Source organism: Thalassophryne amazonica, chromosome 23 (genome assembly GCF_902500255.1).
Source record: "Thalassophryne amazonica chromosome 23, fThaAma1.1, whole genome shotgun sequence".
NCBI classification, from domain to species: Eukaryota; Metazoa; Chordata; class Actinopteri; order Batrachoidiformes; family Batrachoididae; genus Thalassophryne; species Thalassophryne amazonica.
The window spans coordinates 350,115-363,262 of NC_047125.1; the positions used below are offsets into that span (position 1 = coordinate 350,115).

At 41.6% G+C, this 13,148-nt stretch overlaps 1 protein-coding gene across 6 annotated transcripts in view; it reads right to left on the reverse strand.

Moving 5' to 3' along the window:
• Positions 1–3,883: 3,883 nt before the first annotated feature.
• The window catches only part of LOC117504820 (NLR family CARD domain-containing protein 3-like), a 73,289-nt gene continuing 64,024 nt past the window's right edge, over positions 3,884–13,148 (reverse strand). For 2 of the 6 annotated variants that reach the window (XM_034164347.1, XM_034164348.1), the window contains exons 13-16: positions 10,166–10,339; positions 5,897–6,052; positions 5,221–5,267; positions 3,884–4,928 (exon numbers count right to left, since the gene is read on the reverse strand). In XM_034164347.1, coding sequence (XP_034020238.1) covers positions 4,351–4,928; positions 5,221–5,267; positions 5,897–6,052; positions 10,166–10,339 — 955 coding nt within the window. In that variant the 3' untranslated portion in view covers positions 3,884–4,350. Of the gene's footprint in view, positions 4,929–5,220; positions 5,268–5,896; positions 6,053–6,499; positions 7,511–10,165; positions 10,340–13,148 lie in introns of those variants that run through there. The other 4 variants (XM_034164353.1, XM_034164350.1, XM_034164352.1 and 1 more) reach the window with 4 other exon arrangements.

The following is a 13,148-nucleotide window of genomic DNA, read 5'->3' on the forward strand; positions in this document are numbered from 1 at the left end:
CCCAATGATGTCCTTCAGCTTTCGTGTATTGTTTGTGCCACTGATGTCAGCTGCCCATTTGCATCCTAATCTCATGTTGACACCTGCACTCCTGACCTTTTTATCGTTGGAATTTTGGTACACTTTTGCAACTCTGCACTTGGCCACCTTGTATTCTTCGACCACTAAAGATAGGGGTAGTTGTACCTGGCCAGACCTGATGTAAATCCCTACTGATAAGAAGCTTGGTGGAAACCTGAGTTTGGTAGCAGCCCATGCTGGAAGAGCCAGGCCTTGAACTTTCCTGGTAGTGTGGACCTCTTGATCTTTCTCAGCCATTTTTCTGCCTGTTTTCACAGTCCTGAAAACATTACTGCTTCTGTCCATAAGAGGCGTCATACCACTTCCTTAGATACTTTATTGGGTTCCCCTTAATCGATGGATCCTTCCCCTGACATGACTGAGGAGTCCCACAGCCACATTAATGAGGTCATAAGGGACTGATCCCTATGCATTTTCCAAGTCGAGCCAGACAACTGTAAGGTTGCCTTTACTGTCCTTGGCCTCCTGGATCAGCTGGTTGAGGACACCACTATGTTGTAAACACCCAGAGAACCCTGGGATACCACCTTTCAGGACTGATGTATCAACATATCATCACCATGTAAGTAGTAATAAACTAGTTTAAGAAAAGATGATCCTTTAACAGTCCCATGACGTGGAAATTTACAGCAGCACAGGGACAGTCACAGAACAACAGTGCAAGTATGCAAAAGTAAGGTAAAAGAAAGATAAATGCCAAAATATGAGTCAAATTCTGTGCAGAATAACAATATATGCAGTAGAATAGAACACACACACACACACACATATATAATGTATTAACCATTGTTTGGTGTCAACATCAAACAAAGACTCAAAAACTTTGTATTGATCGGTTATTGGGAACATTTTTATGTTATTCAGTTAAATGTAACAGTCATTTGAAAAAGTTTAAATCTGGAATGATTTCTGTGCAACATTTCCTGGCAGTGTCCACTAGAGGGCAGTAATCTTAAAGCTCTTTGCCATCAGATCCTGATTGTGAGACCCGCCCAGATCCATATCCAGATTAGAGTTTAAGTGACAATGCACCATTTAAACTGAAGTGGGTTTGAATTGAAGCCACAGAATGTTTTTCACTGATGTGGTGTTTAGTTATGAGAGTTATTGTGACTCGTGGGCGACTGTGAGGGGGAAATTTAGATTTTTTTTCTCCCCACACTAAATGAGCTATTCTGGTGAATTTTAACAGATGAAAATATGATTTTATGTGCATAAAAATGCTCTCATTTATACCTTTTGTTTAAAATCTTGGCCATGAATGACAATTCATAATAAATCATAAGACCAGACTACAAGTGGTGCTTTTTTTTTTTTTTAAACAGGTATGTTGATTTTCCCTCTGTCCAATGTAAAATCCAAGTTGGCACCATCTAGTTTGTGTGGTATTTTACTCATTCAGTAATTTGAGTTCTGGTGAAACATGGCCCCACCAGTGCCCCTTGCTGATGTGTTCAACCCTTTTTTTTTTTTTTTGTTTCCTATCTTCTTAGCTCTGTTGTGGAATTTTCATGATGAAGCCAGCAGAGAAATGAGACCAGCGAGCAAGGACCACCAGGAATCAAAAGACGATACTGAGAGAAGTCTTTAATTGTAGTTTAAACATTAACAGATATATCTGAAGAGATCAATCAATCAATCAATCAATTTTTTTTTATATAGCGCCAAATCACAACAAACAGTTGCCCCAAGGCGCTTTATATTGTAAGGCAAGGCCATACAATAATTATGTAAAACCCCAACGGTCAAAACGACCCCCTGTGAGCAAGCACTTGGCTACAGTGGGAAGGAAAAACTCCCTTTTAACAGGAAGAAACCTCCAGCAGAACCAGGCTCAGGGAGGGGCAGTCTTCTGCTGGGACTGGTTGGGGCTGAGGGAGAGAACCAGGAAAAAGACATGCTGTGGAGGGGAGCAGAGATCGATCACTAATGATTAAATGCAGAGTGGTGCATACAGAGCAAAAAGAGAAAGAAACAGTGCATCATGGGAACCCCCCAGCAGTCTACGTCTATAGCAGCATAACTAAGGGATGGTTCAGGGTCACCTGATCCAGCCCTAACTATAAGCTTTAGCAAAAAGGAAAGTTTTAAGCCTAATCTTAAAAGTAGAGAGGGTGTCTGTCTCCCTGATCTGAATTGGGAGCTGGTTCCACAGGAGAGGAGCCTGAAAGCTGAAGGCTCTGCCTCCCATTCTACTCTTACAAACCCTAGGAACTACTAAGCCTGCAGTATGAGAGCGAAGCGCTCTATTGGGGTGATATGGTACTACGAGGTCCCTAAGATAAGATGGGACCTGATTATTCAAAACCTTATAAGTAAGAAGAAGAATTTTAAATTCTATTCTAGAATTAACAGGAAGCCAATGAAGAGAGGTCAATATGGGTGAGATATGCTCTCTCCTTCTAGTCCCCGTCAGTACTCTAGCTGCAGCATTTTGAATTAACTGAAGGCTTTTTAGGGAACTTTTAGGACAACCTGATAATAATGAATTACAATAGTCCAGCCTAGAGGAAATAAATGCATGAATCAGTTTTTCAGCATCACTCTGAGACAAGACCTTTCTGATTTTAGAGATATTGCGTAAATGCAAAAAAGCAGTCCTACATATTTAATATGCGCTTTGAATGACATATCCTGATCAAAAATGACTCCAAGATTTCTCACAGTATTACTAGAGGTCAGGGTAATGCCATCCAGAGTAAGGATCTGGTTAGACACCATGTTTCTAAGATTTGTGGGGCCAAGTACAATAACTTCAGTTTTATCTGAGTTTAAAAGCAGGAAATTAGAGGTCATCCATGTCTTTATGTCTGTAAGACAATCCTGCAGTTTAGCTAATTGGTGTGTGTCCTCTGGCTTCATGGATAAAGCTGGGTATCATCTGCGTAACAATGAAAATTTAAGCAATACCGTCTAATAATACTGCCTAAGGGAAGCATATATAAAGTGAATAAAATTGGTCCTAGCACAGAACCTTGTGGAACTCCATAATTAACTTTAGTCTGTGAAGAAGATTCCCCATTTACATGAACAAATTGTAATCTATTAGACAAAGAGATCCAACAGATATGCAAGCAAACATGAAACACAGCGTCTTCTGATCTTAGCAACCCCCAGAGCCGTCTGACGGACCCCTGCCTTAGTAAAACAAATCCATAAGACAGATGTGGCCTTCAGTTATTCTTATCCCTGGACACTGACGTGTGAGGACGTTCGACCTTGTGATAATAAAGCAAGAAGCGTCTGTGTGTCGCGTATCTGAGTGTTGCTCCCGGTGTGTAGTGAGCGCCTTGTATGGCAGCACCATGACATCGGGGTGAATGTGAGGCATTATTGTAAAGCGGTTTGAGCATCTGATGCAGATGTAAAAGCACTATATAAATGCAGTCCATTTACCATTTATGTTGGTGTATTATTTATTTCTTTATTTTTTCTGTCTCTCCCCATGAATGCATCTGTTGAAGGCAGAGAGTGACTCATTTTTGTCGACAATCTTTGTCGAAGCTGACAGTTGAGGACGTTCTATCTTGTGCCACTAATGATGACTTCAAAATGAAGATTTGAAAATTGCCAAAAATTATCGTGCCATGTACAAGCCAAATCTGAAAGCTGACGTCAAACATTTCTTGCTTTATAGATAGATGTCCCTAAATTACAAATCTAATAGGTTTGACATTTGAAAAGTACAACTTGAACACAAACTCTGTTCTTTAATCTGTATAAAATATAATCACCATATCTAAATATTTCTCCATTTAAAAATAAAATCTCAAGTAATAAGAGTAAGAACGTTTTATGTGCAGCTCAACACCAGAAAAAGGACAAGTTGGACAAAAAGTGTAACTGACTATTTGTGATTTCTTACATGAAGGTTTGAGTTTTATTTTAATTCAAATTTAAAGTGATCAAACATGTGATTCACAAACATGAACATTCAGTTTAACATGATATCAGTCATCAAAAACCCAAACGGCACGACTGACTGAAGGAGCTGTTAGGAACTGATTAACTGAAGATAAATGAATGTAAGTAACTTGAGTATTTCAGACTGTGTGATAGATACCTGATCAATATGTTGATTTATTCTGTTTACACATGCTCACAATAAGTGGACTCTGTTTATTGTTTGCTTCTTTGAACAAACAAACAGTCGATCATGTTAGTTTACAGGCAAATTTACAACCACAGACTTCAAAATCAAACCCGCTGGACATTTACTGTACAAACGCTCATGTTAGAGATCAAGTCCACAGGAGGAGACTCTCTGTCCTACAGTCCACACAGAGACGCAGAGGAAACAGAACCAGGCCCAAACACAAACCTGGACACTAAACGGAAGAGGTCCCCAAGCCCCAACCTGAACCCAGCATACAGAGGGTCAGTGAACGTGCAGCAGAAGGTGTGGAGGTGGATCAGAGAGTCAGAGGAGACTTCATAGAAGGACAGAGTGCCAGCAGGACAGTCCACAAACACCGAGACCCTGTGAGAGGAAGGGCAGCGAGGAAGGAGTGTTCGTCTGTTATTGTGACAGACAGAGTAACGAAGACCATCGGAGCAGATCAGACTCCAGGACTGATCATTACATCCAAAGACACAGTCCAAAGTGTCTCCTTTCCTTCTGATTCTTCTGTAAGTCACTGATATACAAACGCCTCGTCTCCACTCGACCTCCAAGTAACAGCGACCAGTCAGACCAGTTGAAGACAGGACCTGAGGGCAAAGGTCAAATCTGTCTGGATCATCAGGATATGATTGATCCTCTTCCACACGTTCCACCTTTGTGTCGTTTTCGGACAGTTTGAGTTTTCTGTTCGCTGAGTTTGGATCCAGAAAGAGTTCAGAGAAATCTGATGGAACAAAACACAACACAGTTATCAATCAGTTCATCAATCAACACCAGTTATCAATCGACCAGTTCATCAATCAACACCACACAGTTATCAAGCGATCAGTTCATCAATCAACACCACACAGTTATCAAGCGATCAGTTCATCAATCAACACCACACAGTTATCAATCGGTCTTCTGTAGCAGCCTTCATGTTGAACTCTGCTTCAATGTCAGTCGGACTTGACTGAGTGATGTCACAGAGGGTGGTTTCTATGGAAACAGATGGATCAAAGTACAAAGACACTTACACTTCCTCAGACCTGGTCTCAGCCATCGGACTCCACCAGGATCCACCCTGAAAGGAGGAGGGGGCGGAGCAACACATGGGCTTTAATCATGGAAACATCAACATGACATTGATCTCATCCACACACTTTAGTTCTCTTCTAACACACTCATCGCTCCAAATGGATCATTGATTATTGATCACCTCTAACTGTGCTGATCAGCAGCAAACAACAACTTTTGGCTTTTTCAGGTTTGAAGATTCTGGTGAAAATCTGTTGAAGTGGATTTAACCAATCAGGGCTCAGCAACCCTGCTGCTGGAGATCACCTGACTCCAGGCTCCACCCACTGCTCATTAAGTCAGGTGTGCTCAGCCAATCAGCTGCAGGTGTTACATGTCTGTTACATGTGGCTCTGTCCCTTCTTTCTTCCTTTTTTCTATCTTCTTTTTTTATTATTTAGTTGTACCTTAGTAAACACTAGCAGAGTTCCACCTTAGATTTGGAATGTATAATAGAAGATATACCTTACTGAATTTTCATGTCCCCTCATATTATAGCAGATCCTCCAGAACTAAAACTTCATGTTTCAAAGATCATCAAAAACTAAAGTAACATTTTATGTTTGAAAAAATGAATTTCCTGCAGTTTTTATAAAAAAAAAAAAAAAAAAAAAAATCATACCAATCAGTGCATACCTGAGAGAGTCCAGAGTCCGGAGTGGATCCAGCAGCTTGACCGAGTCTCCTGGATGGTTGTAGCTCAGGTCCAGCTCTCTGAGATGGGAGGGGTTGGAGGTCAGAGCTGAGGCCAGAGAAGCACAGCCTTCATGTGTGATCAGACAGCCTGACAGCCTGCAGACACACAAACCAGCAGACACAATGTGAGGACAGCAAAGACCCCCCCCCACAAACACAGAGTCCAGTGCAGGCTGCAAATTGTCCCCTATGAGTGCTTTGAAATTCAACGGGAGACCATGGGATTCGATGACATCACAGGAAGCCCAAGCAGTGCAGGAAACCTGATTATGACATTAATATCAGTCACATCTCTCCCTCTCGGAAAAACCCCAACTGTCAAAACAACCCCCTGTGAGCAAGCACTTGGCAACAGTGGGAAGGAAAAATTCCCTTTTAACAGGAAGAAACCTCCAGCAGAACCAGGCTCAGGGAGGGGCAGTCTTCTGCTGGGACTGGTTGGGGCTGAGGGAGAATAAAATCCCTCAAAAAAAAAATATATATAAAGGGAGAAAAGCAGGGAGCCTAAGACGGACTCCTGTGGAACTCCAGATTTCATGTCACTAAGGTTAGAGATGGTGTTATTGTACAAAACACAGTGAGAACATTGCGTATTTTAGTTTGCAGTTTCAGCATACAGTTCCAGTGCATATGGGGAAAGGTTTAACAAGCACAGCTGGCCCCGCTGCATCTCACTGCCTCCCCCCAATTTTTCTCAATGGAGTTACGCTGATCAGAAAAAGCTGGAAATCCGCGTTCTCATCCCTGCTTTATGGGGTGTTGTGAGTAGACTTGAGGGGGAAAAAAATGAATTTACTCCCTTTTACAATAAGGCAGTAACATAACAAAACGTAACATAACAAAAAAGTGCTGTGTCTACTTTCCGGATGCTCTGTATGTGGGCGTGCACATACGAGTCATTTGTTAACATCAGGTTCAAAGGACACGTAAGACGGCCATGGGGTCATATGTCACAACTGTGTCCATTCTAGTAAGTCAGACAATATCAGTTCGGTCGTATGTACGAAATGATGTTACTTACATACTCAGTATTCAGGCTCAGGGCAGGTTTACACACACTACCTTGTTCAAGGGCAGTGGGAGGAGCCTGAAGATAACCAACCTGTTTTTAATGTCTGGAATAAAATCAAAGACACAGAGACAACATGGAAACTCCACACAGACTGGACCTGGACTTTGGTGGGAATTGAACCTAAGACCTTCTTGCTGTGAGACAAGTGATATCCGCTGCACCACCCTGATGTGTTTCCAGCAGACTGAAATCCTTTAGTTCTGGTTCAGACAACATATCTGAGTGTTGATGTGAAAGTGAATCTGATGAAACAGTTTAGAATTCAGAGAGACGTTTTGAACCGTTTGAAGCAGAAACTAAATCCTGACCTGAGAGTCTCCAGGTGACAGTGTGGACTCTCCAGTCCAGCAGACAGCAGCTTCACTCCTGAATCCTGCAGATCGTTGTTACTCAGGTCCAGTTCTGTCAGACTGGAGGACTGAGAGCTGACAACTGAAGACAGAACTTCACAGCTTCTCTCTGACAGATTACAGACAGATAACCTGCAGAGACAATAATAAAAAGAAACAGATTTGTGTCGTCATGCAAAAGTTCCATTTTGTTCTACACCAAGGACAGGATTCATAAAATGTTTATACAGTGCATCTGGAAAGTATTCACAGCACTTCACTTGCTTCACATTTTGTTATGTTACATTGTTTTCCAAAATGGATGAAATTTATTTTTCTTCTCAAGATTCTACACACAGTACCCCATAATGACAATGTGAAAAATGTTTGAGATTTTTGGAAATTTATTAAAAACAAAACAAACAAAAAAACTAAGCAATCACATGTACATAAGTAGGGCTGCGGCAATCGATTATGGTAATCGAGTATTCTATCGATTATTCTGGCGATTAATCAAGCAATCGGATAAAAAGTACTTTTGCGTTTTTAAACATCAATATCTTCCTAAGCAATGCCACTGTGCCAAAGTCTTGACATTCTGCTGAAATGGCGATGGGATGTGGCTTTCTGTTGTTTTTTTTTTTCCCCAACTTGTAAAATTTAACCATTTTGAGTTTTTTATTATTATTTTTAAAGGTTGGTGGACTGGGTCCCTCATTCTCTTTAATTCAGCAGATGCATTTCAGCTGGAGGCTGAACATGCAGCCTCGCAGTCACTGTTTTTTTTTTTGTTGTTTTTTAAGTTACCGTGTTTGTGAAGCGTTGTGTGTTGCCCAAAAAAAGCAAAAATTAAAAAGTGAAACACTCAGTCAGCGCGAGTCTGAACAAAACAGACAGCAGCCGGCTTCGGCCGTGGGTACCCGGCCATTACTCACCACGTGGAGCAGACCGTGTGCTTTTTAAAAATAGACAAACACACTGCTTCATTTAAAATGTGCAGTAAGTCTGATTCAGATGATCAGTGTGGAGCCTCTTTCTCTTAAAAGGCTTTATTTTACTCTGTGTTGCATTGGAAAGCGGTAGCTTTAAGGGCTAAATTATTAGCTGTTACACGGCCTGAGCGCATGCTCTAGTCTTCTTCTGTTGTTTCCTGGGGACGTTACAGTGCCACACACAGACCTGGCATATGTACTACAACGTTAAACGAAGCTTTGAGGCACAGAATTTGCCTCAATCATTTTTTGTAATCGAATTATTCAAGTTATTCAAGTAATCGTTTCAGCCCTATACATAACTATTCACAGCCTTTGCCATGAAGCTCAGAATTGAGGTCAGGTCCATCTTGTTTCCACTGATCATCCTTGAGATGTTTCTACAGTTTAACTGGAGTCCACCTGGGGTAAATTCAGTTGATTGGACATGATTTGGAAAGGCACACACCTGTCTACATATAAGGTCCCACAGTTGACAGTCAGAGCACAAACCAAGCACAAAGTCAAAGGAATTGTCTGTAGACCTCTGAGACAGGATTGTCTGGAGGCACAAATCTGGGGAAGGGTACAGAAACATTTCTGCTGCTTTGAAGGTCCCAATGAGCACAGTGGCCTCCATCATCTGTAAAGGGAAGAAGTTCAGATCCACCAGGACTCTTCCTAGAGCTGGACGCCCATCTAAACTGAGCGATCAGGGGAAAAGGACCTTAGTCAGAGAGGTGACCAAGAACCCGATGGGCACTCTGTCAGAGCTCCAACATTCCTCTGTGGAGAGAAGAGAACCTTCCAGAAGGACAACCATCTCTGCAGCAATCCACCAATCAGATCTGTATGGTACAGTGGCCAGACGGAAGCCACTCCTTGGTAAAAGTCACATGGCAGCCCACCTGGAGTTTGACAAAAGGCACTTGAAGGACTCTCAGACCAGGAGAAACAAAATTCTCTGGTCTGATGAGACAAAGATTGAACTCTTTGGTGTCACGTTTGGAAGAAACCAGGCACCATCCCTACAGTGAAGCATGGTGGTGGCAGCATCATGCTGTGGGGATGTTTTTCAGCAGCAGGAACTGAGAGACTAGTCAGGATTGAGGGAAAGATGAATGCAACAATGTACAGAGACATCCTGGATGAAACCCTGCTCCAGAGCGCACTTGACCTCAGACTGGGGTGACGGTTCATCTTTCAGCAGGATAGTGACCCTAAGCACACAGCCAAGATGTCAAAGGAGTGTCTTCAGGACAACTCTGTGAATGTCCTTGAGTGGCCCAGCCAGAGCCCAGACCTGAATCTGATTGAACATCTCTGGAGAGATCTGAAAATGTCTGTGCACCGACGCTCCCCATCCAACCTGATGGAGCTTGAGAGGTGCTGCAAAGAGGAATGGACCAAACTGTCCAAAGATAGATGCACCAAGCTTGTGGCATCATATTCAAGAAGACTTGAGGCTGCAAATGCTGCCAAAGGAGCATCAACAAAGTACTGAACAAAGGCTGTGAATACTTATGTACATGTGATTCCTTAGTTTATTTTTATATATAAATTTGCAAAAATTATTAAAAAAAACAAAAAAAAAAAAAACAAAAACAAAAAAACAAAAAAAACACCATGTTGTCATTATGGGGTGTTGCGAGTTGAATTTTGATGGGGAAAAATGGATTTAACCATTTTGGAATAAGGCTGTAACATAAAATATGGACAAACTGAAGGACAGTGAATACTTTCCAGATGCTCTGTAGGTGGGTGTGCACATATGAGTCATCTGTTAACATCAGGATCAAAGGACATTTAAGAAGGTTGTGAGGTCATATGTCCTGACCTGAGAGTCTCCAGGTGACAGTGTGGACTCTCCAGTCCAGCAGACAGCAGCTTCACTCCTGAATCCTGCAGCCGGTTCTGACTCTGGTCCAGTTCTGTCAGACTGGAGGACTGAGAGCTGAGAACTGAAGACAGAACTTCACAGCTTCTCTCTGACAGATTACAGCCAGATAACCTGCAGAGACGATTCAAAACAAGAAAGATTTTTACTTTAAAAATCACAGAAATTAAGTCGTCGTTCAAATTAGTGATGGAACAGATCACAGATACACCCCCCCCCGGTTCAGCTCACATATGAACTGTGATTTAACTCCAAAGTTTCCATCACAGTGTGAAATACAGATTTATTGTCCCTGTAAGTTGTTTTTAAAGGAATAACTGAGTAAATCTCGATGCAGAGTTTCAGTGAAATCAAAGTGTGAGCAGAAAAAGCTTTTGTGCGTTCACTAGGGCTGCAACAACGAATCGATAAAATCGATAAAATTCGATTACAACAGGCGTTGGCAACACATTGCGTCATCGATGCGTTGTGTCGAGCGATTATGGCGTCAGAAGCTGCTGGCCGCTTCTGACGCCAGTAGCGACCAGTGCACAGAGCAGATCAGACGCTGTTTCATAGAAGAACTACACACTTAGAATATGGCAGAAACAAGTAGACAGAAGAAAATCAAGACTTCAAAATTGTGGGAGCACTTTACGTTAAACAACACAAAGACGTTTGTTAACTCCAACATTTACAAGTCGGACCTCACATGCAAGGGCGTAGGTTTGGTCTCAGCTTTGGTAGGGACAATACCACTCCCCCCCCCCCCCCCCCCCCCCCCCCCATTTACATTATTAAGTGTGTAGGCAAACAAACAAATAGCTTAAATAACAAAATTGCACCCAAAATCATGAATCTATTCTATAGGCCTACACCTGAGAGAACAAGACAACAAAAAAAATACTTGTGGAGCTAACAAAAAAAAAGAAAAAGTTATTGCAACCAAGATGTATAATCTATTCTCTTCATCAATAATGCAGTTGTAGGTATCTGGCAACCTAATTTGCCAAAAAAAAAAAAAAAAAAAGAAAAAAAAGGGCTTTCCAATGATATATGGTGTATTACGGTAAACGTAAGCCTGTGACGTCACAACGCAGAGGAAAAACACGGACGTTTCACACTAGTGCGCCGCTGATTCTCATTACCGCAAGTTCTCATGTAAGCCCTCACTCTGAAAAATTTCAACACTGACAGCAAGCCAAGAACCCGTGCTCTCCAACAGTATGCTATATGTTGCATATATTACGGTAAAGTGCGTTCGGTGACTTTTGAAACGAGGGAAAAGTATGAAAAAGCGCAAAAGTGACAGAAAAGTACAGAGACAGACAGCAAACATAAATGTAGTAAATTCTGAGGAAAAGGCAGGGTGTTAGTGTCATTTGTGAAGGTGTGTGTGCGTTTGTGTGGGTGTGCAGTTTATTTTAAGTGTGGCACACAGCATTGTTCGCAAGACCCCCCCCCCCTTCTTGTTTTTCTGCACCGGAGCCACCCATCCTCTGCGCTCCGGGACCTCCCACTTTACAAATTAAGCACTGCCTGCCACCACGAGATGCGCTTTGTTTACGTCCATGTGAGAAGAACGTGAGCCAATGAAATTGCAACATGGGTAACCCTGTCACTCTGGCACGTCGAAAACACAAAACATGACGACTAAAATTATAGTATCGAGTCTGCTCCAGAAATTCATTTATAGGCTTTATTTTACAGTTGAAAGTCTTCATGTTTCCAAAGTTTGCTCAAATACGGTGCGAGAGTGAAGAGTCTCTCATTCCCTCGCAGAGAGAGAGAGAGAGAAAAATATGTGGGATGAGTCACATGGGTCATTGTGAAATGACCACATAGTTTACAAGTTATACAGAGAATGTTGCACATATAATGAGTCGGGCTACAGTTTTTGATTTAGGTTTTATAGTTAAATGGTTATGCTAATTGCTCATTTGCAGCAATAAAAATACCTCTTTTTTCACCATATATTTTATAACATTTATAGGTTTCAATGTTGTTTTATGGCAACTCAGCCCTTTGATAAAGCAATGCCATTTGAAATAATTATTTTTGTTCTTTATTATAAACTGTTTTATTCTTTATTATTTTATATTTCAACAGCCAAGGGACATTTGACAATTTGTTGATTTTAAAGTATTTTAAGTTTTCAAATAATGTTCTGTTGTTAAATAAAGTGATGGAAGGAGAGAAAAATTGTTTCCCCTCGCACATTTTTAAAAAATTCCCCGCTAATCCGATTAATCGTGTCGAAACCCCATCAGATTAATCGATGATCCAAATAATCGTTTGTTTCAGCCCTAGCGTTCACGTGCACGGAGCGAGTTCAAAGCAGACAGAGTCTGCCCCCTTGTAGTCGGCAGAAGACAAACTGTGAAGCTTGATGCATGTCGGGGTCCAAACAACAACAAAAAAACCACTGAAATATCAGGCAGATGAGGATGGAATGTTCCGTCCATATCAGGGAGCGTGTGCTGCTCTCAGGCGAGGGCTGGAAGGTGCAAAAAACAAACAAAAAACAAATAAAAAAAGGCTGTTCACAACTTTTACTAAGTGGTATTTATCCTGAAAGTTATACCGAAATGTACTATGTATTACGATTACTACCAGCACCACCACCACCTAACAAGTGATGGAGACATACTCATATTGAGAAAAAAAAATTATCTTAAAGGTGATAGAGAGGGGTTGAATGGGGCATTAATCCTTGTTCTGTGATGTGATATGAAGCCCAAAAAAATTGGTTGCGTCTGTAATGGCTCAGAACCTTCCTAAAAGGCTCTCTGAAACAGCTATGTTACTGTGCTGGGTTTAGAATGCCTCGTTTGCTTTTAATGGCGTCGTTTGGGAGCTTATTTGGCAACCTCATTATGAAATGCACGCAGGTGTTGGCGCTGATCGGTTGCCGTTGTTTGATTGGCTGCCCTTACTCTCACTG